At 35.3% G+C, this 22,592-nt stretch overlaps 2 protein-coding genes across 2 annotated transcripts in view; both read right to left on the bottom strand.

The window, feature by feature from the left end:
• Positions 1-6,087: 6,087 nt before the first annotated feature.
• LOC123667621 (ADP-ribosylation factor-like protein 13B) lies at positions 6,088-11,840 on the bottom strand. Its single transcript, XM_045601486.1, has 6 exons — positions 11,492-11,840; positions 11,110-11,209; positions 9,336-9,942; positions 9,077-9,230; positions 7,407-7,550; positions 6,088-6,203 (listed from the first exon to the last, which is right to left on the bottom strand). Exons 1-6 carry the CDS (start codon positions 11,838-11,840, stop codon positions 6,088-6,090), a joined length of 1,470 nt encoding a protein of 489 aa, XP_045457442.1.
• A 1,152-nt stretch (positions 11,841-12,992) lies between these two features.
• The window catches only part of LOC123667646 (tubulin-specific chaperone E), a 34,631-nt gene continuing 25,031 nt past the window's right edge, over positions 12,993-22,592 (bottom strand). Inside the window, exons 4-7 of the mRNA XM_045601505.1 lie at positions 21,254-21,668; positions 20,552-20,683; positions 13,935-14,091; positions 12,993-13,484 (exon numbers count right to left, since the gene is read on the bottom strand). Coding sequence (XP_045457461.1) covers positions 13,171-13,484; positions 13,935-14,091; positions 20,552-20,683; positions 21,254-21,668 — 1,018 coding nt within the window. The 3' untranslated portion in view covers positions 12,993-13,170. The remainder of the gene's footprint in view (positions 13,485-13,934; positions 14,092-20,551; positions 20,684-21,253; positions 21,669-22,592) is intronic.

Here is a 22,592-nt window from a genome sequence, read left to right as displayed (position 1 = left end):
TTTTTTGTTTCATTTTAAATTTAGTTTTTGTGAAATTATTGTACAAAAATTGCAACTGTTATCTAAAAGTTTACGTCTTGTGTAAAATTTGTATAAATTATCGAAGATTATTATTATGTAAATTATTGTTAATGTAACGTCACGTTTACTACTAAAAAGTTGCATTTTTTGTACGATTCTCTTAACTTTCAATAATCTGTAGATAATAATAAAAAAAAAATAGAAAATTTTAAGCTAAATTAAAATTTATTTGTAAAATATAAATATACGCTATAATAGAAGCGCTGAGATTATAAATATAAAGATTAAACACGACACTGCCAACTTAATTGTCAAAATATTTATATAAAAATAAATTTATGTAACTAGCCAGTCTTGGGTTTTTATTTTGCCTTTGTATTTTTTTATTAATCTATAATATAAAAATGAGTCGCTGAATGTGTTGCTAAGCGCAAAACTCGAGAACGGTTGGACCGATTTCGCTAATTCTTTTTTTTAAATGTTCCTTGAAGTACGAGGATGGTTCTTAGGGAGAGAAAAAATCAAAAAAAAAATTTTAAATTTCCTGAAAAAGTCTAAAAACAACACTTTTCTATACTCCCATACAAAAGATTTGTGATAATACTTAAAAGTCAATTTGAACTTTAATACCATACGATTAAGTTTGTTAGGCGATACGAAGTTCGCCGGGTCAGCTAGTATGTAATAAATAAATAAATAAAAAACATACTAACTCCTAGTAAGCCCTAGTAAGTATTATGCTTTTGCATTTAATTAAAGACAAGAAATCAGAATTGTCTGACATTTCTTATAATCATTATTAGACCTATTACTAATATATAATAAAAATAAATTACCGTCCTAATACTATATTACTTTCAATCGATGAAAATAAAAATACCAAAAAAAAAAACGAGTGTTTAGACCTCACGACTGAAGTAAACCTTCACTAACTTATATCTTCTTCTCAACTTCCGCTCGTCTCGCCCGAACACAAAAGTGCGTCTCGCCTCTTGTCAGCCTATCGCAGTCCACTGCTGGACATAGGGCTCCACAAGTTCGCGCCAAAAATGGCATAAACTCATGTGTTTTGCCCACAGTCACCACGCTGGGCAAGCGGGTTGGTGACCGCAGGGCTGGCTTTGTCGCACCGAAGACGCTGCTGCCCGTCTTCGTCCTGTGTATTTCAAAGCCAGCAGTTGGTTATCCCGCCATCGGTCGGCTTTTTAAGTTCCAAGGTGGAGGTGAAACTGTAATCCCTTAGTCGCCTCTGACGACACCCACGGGAAGAGAGGGGGTGGCTATAATTATACTTTACTGGCATAACCACACAGCAGGAAAATAAGTTCTACTTAAAAAAAAAAAACTATCAAAAATCTTGTTGCTACACCAGCTCACACTATCCAGCTTTACCGAACGGTTCCTTTATTTCAAGCTCTCATCGCAGACCTAATCCAACGCAGCCGTTATCTGCAAAAGGGACATTTTGGAATAGCGAAATAAACTTTATAGTTAACCACTTTCAATCATTTTTAACCGACTTCAAAACGGAGGGGTTCTCAATTCGGCTGTATTTTTTTTATTTATGTTACCTCAGAACTTTTTACTGGGTAGACCGATTTCAATTATTCTTTTTTTAAGGTGGTACTTGTCACGTAGTCCCTTCTAAATTTAATCGAGATGTGACAAGTACTTTTATCTATATCTAATAATTCGTATTTATTTGAGTAATGAGTATTTTTTCGTCGACCTACGTTGTATAATACGCTTCAGCCTGGCCTCTTTCCCCATGTAGGAGAAGGATCCGAGCCTAATCCACCACGCTACTCCAATGCGGTTTGGCGAATTTATTCCCTACCATGAGCAACGATCGCTATCAGGTGTACATGATAACAACCGGGTCCGAACTCCATACAAATTGTGTCAAAAAGTCTATCGCTAGTAGGTCAAAACCCGAGACAGATGTATTATTGAAAACGGCCGTTATAATACTATAACTGAGTGACATAGGCTATATTTTAACGGGAGAAAACAAAAGAAACAAAATACATAGATAATACATAGACTTTTAGACAATTTAGTAGCGAAACACTCGTATAACGAGAGTGAATCCGCTTTGATCGTCTAATTTCGTTATCTATACATAATTATAATAAAATGGTAGGAAAGTCAAAAAATATTTTTTTATAAATATATTCAATAATAAAAAAATAATTTTTTATAATAATTTTTAAAAATAATTTTTTAAAAGAATACTTGGGATGTGATCTACAATCGATACCGAAGCCAAAAATATTGTTTTTACAATTTTTGTCTGTTTGTCTGTATGTATGTCCGGGATAAACTCAAAAAGTACTGCATGGATTTACTTCAAATTTGGCACGACTATTATTAAGAAGTCGGGTCAACATATAGGCTACATAATATCACGCTATCACCTACGGGGAACGAGCAGTGAACCTTTATTTCTTCAACGCATTCTGTAACAACGTGTAATCTAACGACGCATATTTGAATGTTGTTATTATGTTAATAGCCATGCTATATGCTAGCTTCATACTATAAATAAAGACATTCTGTAGTATATTTAGTATCAGCATTGCACCCGTGCGACGCCGGGGCGGGTCGCTAGTATTTATATAATTAATAAGGTATATCATAACTTTATACTGTGTAGGTACCGATTTTAATGTTTGTTTTTTTAATCGAAAATGATTCTTGATTTGCGTTTACATTTAAATTCGATCGAGATCTGATGACTACTTTTTGACCGACTTCCAAAAAAGGAGGAGGTTCTCAATTTGACTGTATTTTTTTTTAATGTATGTTACTTCAGAACTTTTGACTGGGTGGACCGATTTCGACAAAAAAATTTTAAATCGAAAGGTGGTGTGTGTCATTTGGTGCCACTTAAAATTAGAGATCTAACAACTATTTTTCGAGCTATATCTAATAATGCGTTTTTACTCGACTATTTTTTCGTCGACCTGCGTTGTATTATACCGCATAACTTTTTACTGGGTGTACCGATTTTGACCATTTTTAATTTAATCGAAAGCTGATGTTTATCATGTGGTCACATTTAAATTTCATTGAGATCTGATTACAACTTTTTGAGTAATCTTTGATAACGCGTATTTACTTGACTATTTTTTCGTCTACTTATGTTGTATTACTTGTCGATGTAATTGAAGTCGTTTTTTTTCGTTTGCGAGCAAATACAATTATGTGGAGTAGTGTTTAATTATTATAGGTCCTCTTTACTCGACTTCTACCTGACTATTCGAAGGACAGTTCTGGTAAAAACGAAGGCCTTGCCTTAAAATGTAGATAAAATAATAAACGGTATTGTTGTGTGAAAATTGTAAATTGGCAACTAAAAATTATTGAAATGAATTAATAATTGATAACAGTTGAATACTAGATTTTAACATACATATTAATGGTAATAAATTTTTAAATATTTTAAAAAACATTGTATTTGTATGAAACCTCGGCTTGTCGATGGTCGAGTTATACCTACCTTGATCGACTAGCTGTAAGTAGTCACTGCTTCAAATAAATTCCGTTACGGGTACTTAACTTGGCAAGGGAAAAATAAATAAAAATCATAAAAAACTATAAAATCACTATAATAGTATACAAAGTACGAAACTAAACTACTATTTAAATTTCTTATTACAAACAATCAAATCTTTTTGGTCCTTTATGGCGGATCACGATATAATCAAAATAGAGAAAAAAAATTGCATTTCTTTCCATTTTGTTACAATATTATTTATTAATTGTATTATATATTTTTATTTTTATAAAATGTATATAAGAAAAAATCTTGGGCGGTCTTATTATTGGTCTTTTTCTCCAATTGTTATAAATGATGTTATTGGGATTTGGTTTTTTGCTTACATGTTTCGATTTTGAATAATATCAGTGGTTCTCAACCTTTATATTTATTTCACCAAATAACAATAAAATGGCTAAATTAAGAAACGTTCAAAATGACTTAAAAACACGAAATATTTTATATAAATTTGAAGCGCTCTTTATAAATTATTACACATAATAATCAATAATAACCGCTCGATAATAATTTATACAAAATTACAAGGTTCCTTCATTATAACATGAAATAATTTCTAATGGAATTATGCTAATATTCTTACCCTGTAGTTTTATGTATATGCATTTTATATACATTTTGCATATGCATATATATATGTTTGTATGCTATATATATGTACTTAGTTGAAATGAAACTATTTTAAACATATTTTGCTAGTTATATAATTTTTTGTTCACTGTCTAAAAATAGTAGTTATTAAAAATTTTTGCATTCGTTTAAAATAGTTTTATTTTTTGATGCAACAACTGTTAGTTCTTGAGCTTTTTTATACTTTTACGTACAGCAATAATAATTTATTATTATTTTTTGACATAATATTAAATATATAGGGCATAACAATAATATATTTACGAAGTTCCTCATAAACTTCTACTTTCTAAAACGATGCATAGGTTTTTTACAGTTATACACAACTCCAAATCTATGGGGCAAACCTGCCGAGGGCATTCTTTGGTTCCATTTCCATTGGTTCTTATAGAACCAAAAATGTTATATGGTTGAATAATGTACTGGCTTCACGAAACAACTAGAATATAGTTGTTCTATAAATTGTTGATTGGAATTTAAAACACGTTATTCTTTATTAAAGGCACGGTCTTATACACAGGTCATGCAACTACAGTAGTATAGGGTACGTCGGCTTAATGGTTTTTTTTTCAATTTACGGCCGCCAGAGGCATGATGATCGACGGGTGTGCTGTGCAACGAAGACAGATAACCAATTATATTGAAGCGTCACTCGCCCGACGTGCGCAGTGCGCACCGCACCACGTGACCGCCACAAATCGATAGCAGTGACGTACAGCGGCGTTGACGCGAACGAAAAGTTATGACACTATCGTAGTAATCTCTCACCATTGAAATTGGGCTTGGTTGCATGACCTGTATATAAGTCCATGATTAAAGGGTATTTTTTACCCTGACTATAAAGTGCCATTTATTATATTTGTAAATTATCCGAACAAATCAAGTAAGAGGAGATAGTCACAAACACACTATCAAGCTTCTTCTACAGTTCAGCAGTAAGTGGAAATATGGGGCTGGTTACGCTTTTGAAAGTTTTCTGACAAACTCTCTAAAATATTGTTAAAGGAGGCATCACTATTTTTATATTTATTTATAATTTCGAAACAAGAACAAATGCGTTGTCCCCACTCACCCATCTCACTCTGTCAGTATTGGAAATGTGCGAGAGATATATATCCAGTACTCGTCTTTAAAAAAAAAAAACAGACAACAATGTTACTGATTAATTGCTATATTGACTTCTATCGCCATACCGTAGAAAAAATATATTTTAAAGTTATCATATTATAATATTATTACTATATTTAATTTAATTACGATAAATTCGTTATTAGAGATATTCTAGAAACGATAAACAAAAAAAAAAAAAAAAAAAATTCCCAACAATTTTCAATTTTCCTCATCAATCTTTGATGTTTTTATTTCAAAATAAAACTTAGAAATATTAAAATAAAAAAAAAAACAATAAATGGGATTAATCTTCCACTTAGCAATTTAAAGTAAACCAATCGAAATTATTTTTCGTATTTTCAAAATATTATAATTGCTATAAAAAGAAAATCAAACTAATAAATTTAAAAAAAAGGTAAGTACATATATTCGTTGAAATTCTACGGGACTTATATCAAAACTATCGAAATTTTAGGAGAGTTAAAAACCTGTGATCTTTTAAATAGACAAAATTCTGTTGATTGTTATTTTGTTCTTCATTTTACAAGTTATTATTGAAAAAAGGCCGTTTTTTTTTTACCAAATCTGCGCAATTTCGAGTTTCAAAAAATGTTATCAAATACTTCAAATTTACTTAGGTTTTGTCAGAACTTCAACGACTATATACACTTTGAACAAGACTCATATCATTACTAATAATTTTTAAATTCTTTTAAAGAACAATTAACACGTAGAGACAAAGTTTTTATTAATATTTATGTGATTATTTAGTTAATAGCGGCAGTTTGTTCGAAGTCCCCTTTATCTAGGCTACGCCGAACTTTTGTAGGTTCGTATATCAACATCGAAGTGCGTTCTGGACTTGCTTTGTTGCGATGCATATCTAGGAAATTGTTTAATAATTCAGACAAATGCTTCAATTTTAAAACTACGATAATTGCGAACAGAACTAAAGCCTGCATAAATTTTAGTTAAAAATAATCTTAATAATTTAAGAATAGAAAAAATATATTCTATTAAAATTTATACATAATTCAAAAAGCAGTTTTGCAATGTAGTTTAGAAACAAGATGGGTTTACAAACGGACATATATTAAGCTTGTAAAGGGTATGTAGCGTGTGTGGTTTGATTCACGCCTCTTTCTTTTAACAACCTGTATATACTCATATCTCACTCACTATATCTCACATCAGTCTCGGAACAGCTCGGACGATTTTGATGAAATTACATATCGACGGGTGCAAAGTAAATAGTTATATACAAAGCAGTTACTTTTCAGAAGAGCGCATAATAGGAAAAAGTGCTCAGATTTTGTCAATTTCAAACCAAATTTGTTGAAATTTTCATCACTGCCACATTATTTACAAAGACAAACACTTGTATATTTTATTTCTTTTATCACTATCACTTCATAGTGATAGAAGAAATGAAATATACAAGTGTTTGTAATTATGTTTAATTTACGAGATATTGCAGTTGTCTGTCTCTACATTGTGCTTAAAAATATGACAACCGAGTTAACTACCACTTCGTCGTTTCTACATAGAATGAAAAAATCTGGATTTAATAAAATATGTTTCATATATTTCAGTAAGTATAAAAAGTATGACTTTTTGCAATTCCAAAAAATTCTAAAAACGTCTTTCCATGTCTATTGTCATGTACTTATTCAAATTGTTTACTATTATGATAACACTTTCACACAAACCTTAATAGGTAAAAAACCAAAAGAAACAGACATCATTGCCGGCCGGCGAAGCACATGCCATCTGACTGATGACGCAATAGGAATGAACGTGCGCCCACCTCTTGACAAATGTACAAGAAATGAGGCGATATTTGTATTTTTTATTTTGCCATATTGTAAAATATAAAGTTTTTAGTTAGTTAGTGAAATAAAAAAAAAATCAAAATTGTAGTTAACTTTTTTTACTTTGCACCCGTCGATATATTGACGTTGCATGCGCGCGCGCGCGCGTTTTGTGTGTGTGCGTGCGTGTGCTTGTGTGTGGGTGTGCGTGTGCGTGTGCGTGTGCGTGTGCGTGTATGTGTGTGTGTGTGTGTGTGTGTGTATGAGAGACTCACATCTCAGGCTCAGTCGTCTCTTGTGGTGTCCACTGATCTCCAGCTGCCGACGCACCAGCTGAGAGGCGGACGCCGGCCTCGCGGATAGGGGCAGGGTGTTCGAAGCCGGCGTTATGTCTGATGATGCTGTTTTAGTCACGTGCTCTGGTTGTTGAAGAACTTTGTGTTATCTTTAAGGGACTGTAAGAGATCTAACAACTGTTTTGGTGTACTGGTAATACGGCGTTAAGCAGACTACGTAGCCAGCGGCAGACTCAGATTCGGTTTTCCATCGGGATATACGTTTGTTTCGGTCATGATTTATGTCCCTGTGAGAAAATACAACGTGCATCGGAAAGCACAGCAAACTCCCACAGTGAAGATTTAGTTTAGTTTAAAATAAAAAATAACAGAACTACTTTTAAAATTTGTGAGAAATATAGAAACAAACTACTTTAGTAGTTTTATATGACACACACTTAATATTCAATTTTATTACTTTCTTTTTAATACACCAGCAGGCCTAGCATGCGCGCCACGACAAAATTTTGTCTACCCCTTTTCTCGTATTATCTCTCTATGTCTACAGTAGCTAACATGCGTGCACGTGATACTCTTCTCGTTATGTCAATAGAAGAGATAATCATTAAATTTTAGTGATCTGTGATATTTATCTCTACGGAAGCTAACATGACATCGTAATTTTGTCGAATTTTGTCGTTTTAGGAAGAAAAACTTCTCGTCTTCAATATTATCGACGAGAAAGACGATAAGTAAAAAATAAATAAAACCGGGTGCCTATTTTTTGTATACCATGGCGTTTCCCTATTATAATTATATAATTTCGGTATACGAAGAGCGGGAAGCGCGAAATGTCGAGTGAAGTGTGCCATATAATGGCACAAAAAACGTATTTGCGCCCTGTTGCTTCTTATTCTAAAACAATGCGTGATAGAATTACAATTATCTAATGTGCGACAAGATATAAAGCACAACACGAGCATATTGTTTTACATATATAATTAAATTCATTTACTTACGCCGTTTTATTTTCCATATTAGATTTTTTAAATTTGATATACACTTTTTATCTTAGCCAAAAGGCCGAGAACATTGTTAAATAAAACATGTGTCACTCGTTTGAAATTATACTGTGAATCCAAACGTTGGCTCATCCCGGTTCGGCACGATGGTCCTTGTAAATTCAACTTTACGACATAAGAAATAAGAATGATATTCAGTTGTGATTATGGTTGATAATGTTTCTCTACTCGACAAGGCGAAGTCTTCGGAAGAGAATTTTGTCTCTCGTAGTGCGCATGTTAGGGTAATCGAGAAAATACTCGATGTAGACATTATCTCTCTCTCTCGTCAAGAGATATCTCGTTGTACGCATGCTAGGCCTGCAGGAGGGTGGCGTAAGCTTACGACCCACCTAATGGTAAGCGGATACTGTAGCCTATAAACGCCTGCAACATCAGAAGCGTCGCTATGTGGCGGACCCTACCCCCAACCCTACCAGGAGCTCTGGTCACCTTACTGACCACAGGAACACAATCTTGCTTGAGAACAGTATTATTTAGCTGTGATCTTCTGTAACACACAGGCTAATTAACTATGCCAAATTTATCACTGTATTTGAATAATCTTAAAAAAACGTGGTTTACTTACAAATTCTCATAAATACGAACCTCGTTCAGTCAAAACAATCTCTCGATGCATTTGCGACAGTTCTATGTCATTGACCAACACACGATGACGAAGATCCGGTATCCAGGTGCGACTTTTCTCAAACACAACGGTTTTGTTCTCTTGGAACGATGAGTTTTGACTAGATTGGGATGTCTGGAAACATAATAACAAAAATAATAATAATAATACGATTTTTTATACTGAGAAGTTACAAAAGCTAAAACATAATTACAATGAGACGTCCAATTTAAAACTAACCTCCTTTCTATTGTGCGTTGGACTAGACTGCGGTCTATTTTTGAAATCAATATGATTGGCCATATTCTTGTTACTACTTCTGATGATAGGCGACAGCTTCCTGTATTCGTTCCTGGGCTCCAACTCAATCTTTACAGTTTCTGAGGTAGAAGTATTGCTCGCCCTACCGAAAAGTGGGGACAATTTTGGCCTAACCCCACTACTGTCCGACTCCTCGACACTTTCAATTGTAATAGTTGAATCGATACTATTCGGTTTCCTGATGGGTTTAACGATTATTACACCAGCGTCTAAGTCATTTTCCTTTTCAGACTTTTGCATTTGATAGTTGGGATTTTCGAAACCAGTCTGGGTGGTGATGTCATCACTCATGGCGGTAAAAGTTTGAGAAGCTCTGTCTGACGCACGGGTCAGCATTCGTTTACGTCTCTCAAGTTCCGCGTGTATGTCTGTCTGAACGCGTAAGTTTATATCCCCGTATCGGCGTACGATGTAGTTTAAGAGCCATAGGTAGCCTTTTCTGAGTCCTGGATCAATTTTAGGTTTTTTCGATTTTAAATCGTATGGACTAGCGCTGTAAGATTCGACTAAGGTTGGGCATCTGTATCTAAAAAGTGAATAACAATATAAAAATAAGAGCTTCAAAGTGAATGGCCCTATCTTATATCTCGTATTTTAATCTTGTGTCGTAGTTCTAAAAACGCAATTAATAAATAAAATAAAATAAAATAAAATTAATTATCTCAAACAGCCAGACCACGACAAACATCTGTATAGCCTATAAAAATATTAATCAGTTGCGGGAATTGAATCCGCGACTACATATCGTATTTGTGATCGTTGCGCCAAGGCAAGGAAAAACAAGTCACAAAAATGATTGTTTTTATGTGTTAGTGTCCATTAATGAAATTTCTTTGAAAAGACGATTTTCACGATTACGAGCCAAGTCATGAAAAATTAATGTATCTACTGACTAGAATAGTGAGTCTTCGTCACGAAATCGTTTCATTTCCCGCTAAATACTTAATAAATAAATTCGATAGATTTAACAAATCGGCTGCCCAATTTCAAAACACAGTAAGGGACAAATTTTTCGAAATTGATTTTTTAGCATTTTCGATTGGAACGCCAATGGAGTCGAGTGAACATATGTATTTAGATATATTAAAAAAAGTAATTTTTGCCCCTTATTGATGAATTAAAATAATCTGTTTACATTCACTATAAAAATTACCATTTTTATTTTTACTACGAGTGCGACTTTATAGTTGGAGGCGACAAGAGCTCTAATGCAGTGGTGCGTCTAATAAGTATTTGCATTTGCACAAACAACATTGTTTATGGCGTTGTTCTCTGTTCTTGTTTGGACCGAGAGCTTAACGTTCTAACCGTTTCTCGGAGATCGTTCCCGGGACACTGGGTCCCGGTTATTATTACATTTGATAACGACTATTATTCATAATAGGAAATATATCCACCAAACCGCAGTGGAGAAGCTGGATCAAGTTCCGGCCCTATTCCTATATGAAGAAAGGAGCCTATGCCCAGCAGTGGTCTTTAAATTTATATCGATATTAGCGGCAATAAACTCGCTAGAGCTTGCATAAAAGGCAGTCATTTTTGTGTAATAATGAGACTAAACTACAAAACTTTTTCTTTGAAAATAGTTAAACCGTATTAATTTGTTTAACAATTTTAAGTGTACATATATTTTTTTTTTAATTTACGTAAATTAACGTACGTTATTATTAAGTTCGTAAAACAATAGTCTTACCTGTTAACTAAAGGTTCGATGTTAAGCTTTTCAACCACATCTATGTCGTCTAAAGCACCTTTCTTATCTTGCTTATTAGCTAATACTAAGACGGGTTTACCTGAATTAAAATAAAATAAAATTACGTAAATATAATGCAATTTAGAACAAGATTGAGAAGCACTAGACCAAAGAAATAGTTTACAACTTTACATACGATTTGCGTGTCATAAATCTAATGTTTTTGTTAAATATTTATATTTTTTAAAATTAATACATAGTAATAAGTACCAATAACTAATATTACACGTTGATTAAGGTTTACAATGACGTGTTTGTATTTAGATAAGAAAATTTAATTAAAAATATAAATTTGTTTTTGATACGGTAATTGTAAACTCACCAGATATTTTATCGTGCGATAAAACCTCCTCTAGGACCGCTTTACACTCGTCCAACCGTGAAAAATCACTCGAATCAATAACAAAAATAACACCATGAACCTCGCTGTAATATTGAGACCATATTTGCCTAAACTGCGGTCCGCCGCCCAAATCGTATATCGTTACAGGTGTATCTTTGTGTATTAAATTAACAGCCTTAAAACCAACCGTAGGTAAAACTTTTTCGTCATTTTCTCCAGCTAAATTATTTACAGTTTTCGTTTTACCCGCGTTGTCTAATCCGATCAGAATTAGAACTATATGACGACGCATTTTGCGCCGTCTGAATAAACCTATACAGTTACCCATAACTAAACACTAATTATAATATAATGTCTATAATGATCACTTTTTTCACTATTCATTTAAATTATGAAACTTAAAATTCTCGTAAACTGCCATTCAGTTTTGTAAACATAACTTTTTTTGTTGACACGACGGTAACCAATGACTATCGAGTCTGATGTGGCCAGTATTATGTCAAAACATTACTAATTTATAAAATTTTACGAGTCTATATATTAAAAAAAGATTATTACTACTTGTTTACACCTAATTAAATAATTTTTGTTTATATTGTATTATAAATGTAAAATATTAATGAAACAACTATTTAATTCATTCTACCTATAACATTTACAAGAAGTATTTAGAACGAGAGAGCGTTCTTTCGTTTTACATACTTTTTGAAGGTTCTTTACAAGGTCACAGATGGTAATTTTCAAGTACATTTGAATATTTTCGATGTAAGAAGTTTCCATATAATTTTATAGTCTAAAAATTACTTAATATAATCGATCGATTAAAAATAATTAAAACGCTTTAGCGGACGATTCACTGTCGTCTTTATTTTGTAAATTTGTAATGACAAGACGTTCAATACTGTTCATATTGATAAGAAACTAACACTAGTAATATGCAATTATGATTTGAATATTACTTTACTGAGATAGAATTTAATATTATATGTATAAATCGTCAAGATTTGTCGACGTAAAAATATTTTTTACGGCTTCTTTTCTTGTCAGACATAGAATTTAGTCTAAAATACCTAATTATTATTAATAACAATATAAGGTTTAATATCCTCTATAGATTACAGAACTTGACAAAAAAAAAAAAAAAAAAAAAAAATATTACAAGGAAAATATGAAATTAACAGTATTTTAGTTCTTTCATGTCTGTTAGAACATGCACTCCTAGTCGTATTAGTGTACTGGATGTTAAACACTAATACGTCTTTACGAAGTCTCGTGCTAAAAGAATTTCAAGATTCCAATTTTTTCAATTTAAATGGTGAATACAAAAATGATCTATTTATTTATTACTAATGTATAATTTATTTATTTTTTAGAACATTTCCATAACTGTAAAGAAAATAAAATAATATTTTCAATCCATTCATGTTTTTTTCCGTTAATAGGTCTTTGAGGACAATTTTTTTAAATAAAATCACAAAAGTATAAAATACATAATGAACATTTATTTGTGAAAAATAAAATTCGCAATAAATACAGGTACAATTTCTCATGGTTATTTACAAAGCTTTTTATTTAATTACACAATATGGATAAATAGAATTTCGCGCCAATTATAAACGTTCCAGGCATAATTCGGGTTGTAAACAACAAAATGCAAACTATCTAAATCGGATAAGGATTGTGTCGCCATTTTTAACTGAATAATAGGCCAGATCTTTCATAACATTGTCTATAACAATTTCAGCTCCTTGCATTTTATCGTCGAGTAAATATAACGTCGGTGATCCAGTGTTGCTCTTCGAGAAAAGTCTTTGAGCTAGTGTTACAAGTTTCTGAACGGCCATTGTTGAAGGGAATTTCTTTTTGAGGATTTTGCCGTTTTCGTCACGAAGCGTTATTTCTAGTAATTGTGAAGTGAGGGTCGTTGTTTTTGGCGTTTTGACTAGTAAGCTGTCTTCTGGGATGCCGTATTCTAAAAAAAAAATAAGTTTGATTATTCTGTAATAAAGCACGTAAATGGACAAACCTACGGCCCAATTTAAGCAGATATATCAGGATTGATCCACTTTTTTATTTATGCACGTTTCCTTGGGAAGAATCTTTATTTTCCATATTTCATCAATTTATCATAAATTTGAAATTTTAACACATTAAATATGAGCCCTTACTTCCTGATTTTAAGTCTGGGACTATGTTTACCTATTATTTATTATTATTTATTCTATATATTGACTTTCTTAATTTACATTATTTTTATAATACATTTTAGATATAAAAAATATAACTGTACTAAAAAGGATGAAATGTTAAATCAGTGATGGTTATGACCAATATAACATTTCGGAGTAAAGAATTTTTTATACATAAGAAATATTTTTAATTTCTTAATATAAAAAAAATATAATTATATATATAAACTTACTAGCAATGAGTTCTTGGAAACGACAATGTTCTATATCAAATTCAGTCTTCAGTTGTGGATTGTTTTGTACAGACTTCCATTCAGCTCCATAACGTTTCATGTAGTCATACTCAGCACCCCGCCTTAGTTCAGGTGTTATTATGGAGCCATTTAATTCCTGAAAATTATATTTTATTTAAACTTAAAAAAAATACATGTTTATATATTTATCTACAATAATCTATTTATTACTATCTGCCGCTTTACAATTTGGTGCCAACGGAGGAGAAGGTGACGATGCTCCTCCTTGGCATCCCGGAGGATGACGCGGAAAAGCTGAGGGAAAGCGAGCGTAGAATTTACTACAAGTTTGGTAATATCTACGCTCGTTTCCACGATGACCGCACTACTGCACTGCCGAATCTCGGTGCGGACGAGAAGGTCCCTAGTGACCTAGGCAGTGCAAATAACAATATGGTGGAGGGACAGCCGGGCTCCAGTAAGGAGCCTGTCGTCGACACCGGCTCGTCTGAGGTGAGTCCCCAGTTTGATCTGGGTGATCTTTCCAAGGATGAGCCAGGTGATCTTGACGACGCCATCCTATCCAGCGATGATGGCGCTGCCAGCTCCACCTAGTAACCAATTAAAAATCAAACAAATCAACCTCCAGCATAGCCAGACTGCGACGGCTAACCTACGCAGATTGCTGGAGGGAAAAACGAAGACCGTGGCCCTGATCCAGGAGCCGTGGATCAGGAACGGGAGAATCTGCGGTCTAAACAACATTGGAGGTAAGTTACTTCTAAATAATAACGTATACCACCTACGCACTTGTATCTATGCACACAGGGACGTGAACATCACCTTAATAACCGAGTTCTGCAGCAGAGATCTTACAACCCTCTTCGGGCCTGCCTGATGTGGTGATGGCATCCGCCTACTTGCCGGGCGATGCTGACATCCCCACTCCGGAGCTGGCCGCGCTTGCTGAGTACTGCGAGCGCCAGGGTCTGGAGCTCATCATATCCGCTGACTCCAATGCGCACCATGCGCTATGGGGCAGCAAGGACAACAACCAGCGAGGTGAGGATTTTGTTTCTTTTTTACTCGCAACTAAGCTTAATGTAATTAATAAAGGATCGGAACCAACCTTTGTAACTTCGAGATCCCAAACCATCATTGATCTAACTCTGGCGACAGAGCATGTGTCCGAATATATTTCAGATTGGCATGTGTCTGACGACGTGTCGTGCTCTGATCACCGGTGGATCAAATACAACCTAGAAGTCACGCTGACGTCACCTGCACCCCGCCGTAACCCTCGGAGGATGGACCGCGGCAGGTATGAGCTTCTGACAGCGGAGAAACTCAAAGGCGTCGAACTACCCGATAACCATGAAGGCACGGAGGACATTGATAATCATATCAACCAGATAACTGACTGCCTAATCACCAGCTTCGAACAAACATGCCCACTTTCATCACCTAGAGCGTGACAGTTCTGCAAAGGGCACTGGTGGGGACCGGAGCTCGAAAAGCTACGACGCAGGGTGAGGAAGTTGTTCAACAGAGCAAAGAATACTCGTCTAGAACACCACTGGGATGCCTACAAGCAGGCCCAATATCACTACAAAAGGCGCATCAGAATAAGGAAGAAGGAGTGCTGGAGGCGCTTTTGTACCAACATAGAAACGAACAATCAGGCGAACAGAGTTAAGAATATATTGTGCAGCGAACCGGTGCACAACCTGGGTAACCTGAAAAAACCGGATGGACCATACACCAAAACGGATCTGGAAACTTCAGAACTGTTAATAACTACACACTTCCCAGGATGCCAAATCGAAAGAATTGCGGCATGGGAGGAAGAGCCAAAGAAGACACCTGTAATGGTGGACTGGATCACCGCCAAGAAAATTGTCACACATGAGAAAGTAAAATGGACCATCAACAGTTTCTTACCATACAAGTCGGCAGGACTGGATAAGGTGTTTCCAGGTCTGCTAAGATGGAGTGATAGGAAACTTATCGACCACCTTGTCTCCATATATAGGAGTTGCTTAGCTTATTGCTACACTCCAAAGTTATTTAATTCAAAAGTTCATACCTAAACCCGGCAAAGGAGACTACTCACAACCAAAATCATTCAGACCTATTAGCCTTACCTCCTTTCTATTGAAAGTTTTGGAAAGGCTAATAGATCGGGAGCTGAGGAGCACAACTCTGGTTGAGCAACCCCTGAATCCCAACCAACATGCCTACTCAATGGGCAAATCAACGGACTCTGCCCTACATAAGGTTATATCCTATATAGAGGGCAATCTCCATCACAAAATATCAACCTTAGGCGCCTTTATTGATATTGAAGGGGCCTTTGATAAAACTAAGTTCACCAGCATAAGCCGTGCCCTGACCAAGCATGGAGTTGACTGTTATTGATAACACGATTGCCGGGTGGATTGACAGCATGCTGAAGTACAGGGCCATCCAATTCACTGTGAATGAAATAACTAGAGGCGTTGTAGCGAGGGGGTGTCCGCAGGGGGGGGGGGTCCTTTCCCCACTTCTGTGGAACATATTCGCAGATTTCTAACAGTGGGCTATGCAGACGACTTAACTGTACTCATCAGTGGACCATCTGAGAGAACAGTTTGCGACCAAATGAGGGCCGCACTAAAAGTCGTTGAACAGTGGTGTACGGACCACGAACTAACAGTGAACCCCGCAAAGACGGAACTTGTGATGTTCACAAATAAACGGAATTTAGGAAACCTTAAACTCCCTAAATTATTTGGCACCAGTGTTGCCCTAACCAAGGAGGTCAAATATCTTGGAGTAATCCTAGATAGTAAGCTTCTTTGGAACAGGCCTTTAGACTCAAAAATTAACAAAGCCAGCATAATCCTCTGCCAATGCAAAAGGCTCCTCGGCAAAAGCTGGGGCATATCACCTAAAATTACTCTATGGCTTTACAAAACTATTGTCAGGCCTATAATCACCTACGGTGCGGTAATCTGGTGGCAGAGAACAGAACTTACAACCGTTAGAAACAAACTCCAGCGGTTTCAGAGAATAGCATGCTCTGCAATCACTGGCTGTATGCGTACCGCCCCCACAGCAGCTCTTGAGGTTATGCTTGACCTGCCACCGCTTGACTTGTTCATACAACAGGAGGCGGCTATGTCAGCTATCAGGCTGAAACACTTGGGCTTGTGGTGCAACCAGGATCCCTCCTGGTTGCACAATAGACTTTGGAGCAACCTTGTGAGCTATGAGCCACTACTTGCTGCTCCTTGTGATAGGATTCCCAAACAACATATTTTCGAAAGAAAGTACCATATACAACCGTTTGAGGCTGAAAGAGACCAATCCGGCATACGCGAGGTCCGCATCTACACGGATGGCTCCAAAATGGGGTCTGGCACCGGTGCCGGAGTGTACTCACAAGACCTCAATATCAACTTATCACTAACGCTGGGCCAACACAGCTCCATCTTTCAATGTGAGTGTGTTGCGATAACCCATGCAGCCACCGCCGTCCTGTCAAAAGGCATTAGGGATTGCAATAGCCGTATTCTGTCGGACAGCATGGCCGTACTTAAAGCGCTGGAGAGCAGTTCGACTAACTCTAGTCTTATATACGAATGTCATCAAACCCTGGAAGTATTAGCCTCACACAATGAGGTAATCCTCCAGTGGATAAAAGGACATAGTGGATCGCACGGAAACGATGCTGCCGACGAGCTTGCAAGACAAGGGTCCAGTACAAAGGTTGCCGGCCCAACCATCCTATTGCCGCTACCATTTGGACAACTGCGCTCGTGGGTAAGGCAACGTACACGTGCAAATCACAATGCTCTTTGGGCAAACCAAACCGGCTGTAGACAGTCCAAATTGATACTCACGGAAGTATCACCGCACCTAGCGTGCCGACTGCTCAGTCTCAACCGCCTGGACATCAGAATAGTTGTTGGCACGATTACCGGCCACATGGCACTCAACCACCAACTATTCATCATGAATGCAACAGACAGCCCTCTTTGCAGGGGCTGTCTGGCTGCTGAAGAAACAGCCGCCCACGTAATCCTGGAATGCGAGGGAGTGGCCACACACCGGGCTACCATCCTTAAGGATATAAGGACGCTCCGAGAAGCCTGTGAACGCCCCAGGAGGCTTCTGAGCTTCTGGAAGGAGCTGGGCTGGCTGAACTAGTCAGCCCACTTTTCACGCATAATGGACCACCTTTGCGTCTAAATGCGGAAAATCGAGCCCAACACAAATACAAATACAAAATACTATCTGCCCGGACAGACTTCGTTCTGTTAAAAGTTAATGGTATATATTTTAAAAAAAAAAACATAGTAAAATTATGTGTTGTCATGGGACACCAGGTAGGAACGAAGTTCCTTTGGATAGTATAGAAGCAACACAATTTGGGAAAAAAATGTAGAATTTTAAAACATATTTTCTAGTTCTTGTTTTTTTTTTTTTAATTTTGTTGATTGGTTTTTAATTAAGTACATAAAAGTATTTAGGAAATTTAGTATTTTAGAAAATAACAAATACCGTAAAATAAAATAAATCAAACAAAATAATAATAATAATTCAAACTATTTAGTGAAATAAAAAAACATATCTATTTATTTTTGTCGACAGTATAAAATTACATAAATAATTTTAAAAAAGTTGACTAGTAATATTTTAGTTTTACAAACGTCATATTATACAGTCGTGTGACTGATATTACGTCACTTCCGTTATATATTTTTTCTTACGGTTTTAGTATCATATTTTTTTCAGTTCGGTCGCCCACCCAAATGTCAAGTCTGCCGTAAGGAACTTCGTTCCAAAAAGCTTCGGTGGGCCTTAAGGATCATACAAAAAGAAATTTGCCAAATTGGTCGAGCCATTATTTATATAGATGATTATGCCTTTGTGCATTTGTCTAGAAAATAACCTGGGTTTAGTGCTGGCATTTTATATAGTGTACTATATATATATATATTGACTTGCTTTATATAAATGTACATATCTAAATCAATTATATATGTATTTAAAAATGAGTTTGCTGACATCTGTAAAATCTAAAACTACTCAAAACTATTTTGATACTCTTTGACCACTTAAAAGCTCCACTATCATGAAGACTTGTTAGGCAGAAGAAATTAAAGTCAATGCTGGTTGACTTCAAATAATTAATATTAAATTAACACACCTATTTTACAGTCATTGTATTCTAAGTTAGTAAAAAGAAAAAGAAAAAAAATTAGACACGACATAGCGTTACAACTGAACTTTACCACCTTTATCATATCTGTTTTATTGTATTTTCAATTCAAATTTGTTTAATTTAGATAGATAGATAGATACTCTTTATTGTACACAACAACAATCAACACAATAACATATTACAAAAAAAAAAAACAGTGTACAAAGGCAGTCTTATCGCTAGAGTAGCGATCTCTTCTAGACAACCTTTGGGCATATAGGACACAGCGTAGTGAAAAAGCGGCAGAGAAGTGTACACAGAGAAGTGACAATTAGTGTCACCTAGAACAATATCAACTATCGAGTACAAATACACATACATATACAGCACAATACATACATACATACAAACATATATATATATATATATATATATATACTAGCTGTGCCCGCGGCTTCGCCCGCGTTGAAATTAGTGTGTCACAAAGTTTTTCCGGCAAACTTTCAGTGAAACTCTCATCGAAATCGGCTTAGCCGTTCCGTAAACCTTCCTCTTGCCAATGGTGGAGCCCTCTCTCCAGTGGTGAAACCGCATGAAAATCCGTTCGGTAGATTTTGAGTGAATCGATCACATACACTTTTGTGGATTTTGTTTTATAATACACTACACTAACTGTTGCCCGCGACTACGTCCACGTGGTTATGAAGATATTATGCATTAAAGATATTTAACACAAATTATTTTTTTATTTCAGTCACTTGAAATGCTTATCAAACTGAGTAACTTTTTAAAAGGGAGTTGATTTCTAAAGATACACTATTTGGACACCTTCTCACCATCTAAAGAGCGTACATTTTAAATTCCAAGTCTCTTACTTCAAAAACATAGGACAACCCCCGTTTTATCTCCTTAGGGGTCGAATTTCGTAAAATCCGTTCTTAGCGGATGTCTACGTCCTATAAGGAGCCTTCCTGTCAAATTTCAAGTTTGTAGGTGTTATAGTTTCGGAGATTTCGTGATGAGTGAGTCAACCTACCATCCCCCGTTTTAACCCCAAAAGGGAGTTGATTTCTAAAGATACATTATTTGGACACCTTCTCATCATCTATAGAGCATACATTTTAAATTTGAAGTCTCTTACTTCAAAAACATAGGACTTACATACAAACTTGCAACCCCCGTTTTACCCCCTTAGGGGTCGAGTTTCGTAAAATCCGTTCTTAGCGGATGTCTACGTCCTATAAAGAACCTACCTGCTTAATTTCAACTTTGTAGCTGTTATAGTTTCGGAGATTTCGTGATGAGTGAGTGACCTTTCGCTTTTATATATATTATAGATATACATATATATATATACACATACATATATACACATATATAAACACACGCATAAAAATACTATACCTACATATATACGAAATACATTTACCTTCAAGTTTCCAATTTTGGCGATGATCATTTGAGAGCAAGTGTCGTAGTCTTCGTTTTTCTGAACGGGATTTTTCAGGAAATACAGCTTTTTCAGAGATTTCAGCTTATCCAATTCACTGATAGATCTCCACTGAAAAATATATTTATTTGTTAATATTTAAATTTTTTTAGGGAAAATCAAAAAAAAAGATTGAAAAACTTTAGAGAAATAAGGACCGCCCCCATACTATATATACCACACTACATGGGACTACATACTACCGTAGAATTTAAGGGATAGGATAAATACTATCCTCAAAATCTGAATCCTTAGGACAGAAAAAATTGCCATTTGTTTCAGATGGAGCTTCAAGCGCCATCTTGAAAAAAAGTTTTTGGCCGATATGGGAAACTAAGCACTTTAGGGGTAATGCTATTGAAATCATTATTGTGGAGCATAAGATTTTGCATCTTTTGTTATCTGTAATAATATTGTGGAGCATAAAATTTTGTATCTTTTGTTATTTCTAAAAAAATTTGTGTACCTTAGCGTTTATGACTTATGGCTTACTTAATGTACGGGGAGAAGAGATAGTATAGTTTTACAATTTGCATCATTTAACTGGAGGGTTTTGGTCTTGCTCTGAAGTGGTGACCACTGTGTCAAACATTATAGGCAGTATAATGTTAGTATTGATAAGTTTAAGTATTGTATACTCACATCATTAATACTATTCCTGTTCAAGAACAAAACCTCCAAATTTTCAAAAACATTGACCTTCCCGTATCCAGGATCATCGTTAAACCTTATAGCTCCAATATGACAATCATTCAGACTCAGAACCTTCAAATTCTTCAAGTAACCAAGATTGATAACTTCAGACCAATTCTCAATAGGATTACCATCCAAACGTAGTACTGTTAACGTATTTAGAGTATTTTCTGGCGGACTTATCTTTTTAATTCTGTTGTATGCAGCGATTAGTTCGTTTAATTTAGGCCAGAGATGGGATAAAGCTAGGATATCTTGCCATTCATAGTCACAGACGGATATATTCAACTTTTCCAATGCGCTGAAGTTTATAGATAGTTGGGTTAGCGTTTCTTCGGGCATGTCGATTGCCATGCGGTTTTTGCTGTAAATTTAAAGTATGTAAGTTATTTTGACTATTGATATATTTATTTATAACTATGATTATATTGGCACATGTGTAGCAATTCAGATAAATTATCCACAAAGCATAATCTATATTTTAGTTCTGAAACAAAGATTTTTATCACAATTTAATATTACATGTTAAATATTAAAACAAAAATATCCTTTTTTATTTATCATAAAATGTATTATTTTATTGACAATTTATTTAAATAACTATTCTTGTATATTTCGTGTTTCTTCTCTGAACAATTGTTCAAGCTTCATGGGTTTGATAGTTTGCAAGCCTGAACAACTTCTATCTGTTTATATGTGTATATGTATTTAAATAATTATGATGCAACGTTCTCCTCCAATGAACAAGACACTGTCTGCATCGGATTCAAACATCAAGTCAAATTCTAATATTGGTGAAGATACTAGTCAACTCAACATCACGATGAGAGATAAACGCCGCCGGGTCTCGGATGAAAGCTATGACGAACTTACGGCTTTCAAAATGGAGATGAAAGAAATGTTCCTTAATTTCCAAGAATCTCAAAATAAAAAATTTGAATTAATGAACAGACACCTTGAAGAACTAAAAATACAGAACTCCTCGATATTTACCACTAATCAAGAAATAGAACATTCTCTGGAGGATGTGTCTCAACGACTCCAGGCAATGCAATCTAAGATCGATGGTATGGAGGTTCAACGGAAAGATATAATGAACCAAATCTCTAACATCGAAGAAAAGTTCGATTTCTTGGAAAAATCTCTTAAAAAAACCAGCATCGAACTGAGATTTATCCCACGTATACAGAAGGAGACTAAGGACACTCTCTTCGGGTATATTAATCAACTTTCTCAAAGTCTCAAAATCAGTCTTCACCCAGGCGACATACGTGATGTCTACCGTGTG

This window comes from Melitaea cinxia, chromosome 28, assembly GCF_905220565.1.
Source record: "Melitaea cinxia chromosome 28, ilMelCinx1.1, whole genome shotgun sequence".
Lineage (NCBI taxonomy): Eukaryota > Metazoa > Arthropoda > Insecta > Lepidoptera > Nymphalidae > Melitaea > Melitaea cinxia.
Note: the sequence above shows the minus strand (reverse complement) of the source record. Positions and strands in the feature narration are given on the sequence as shown.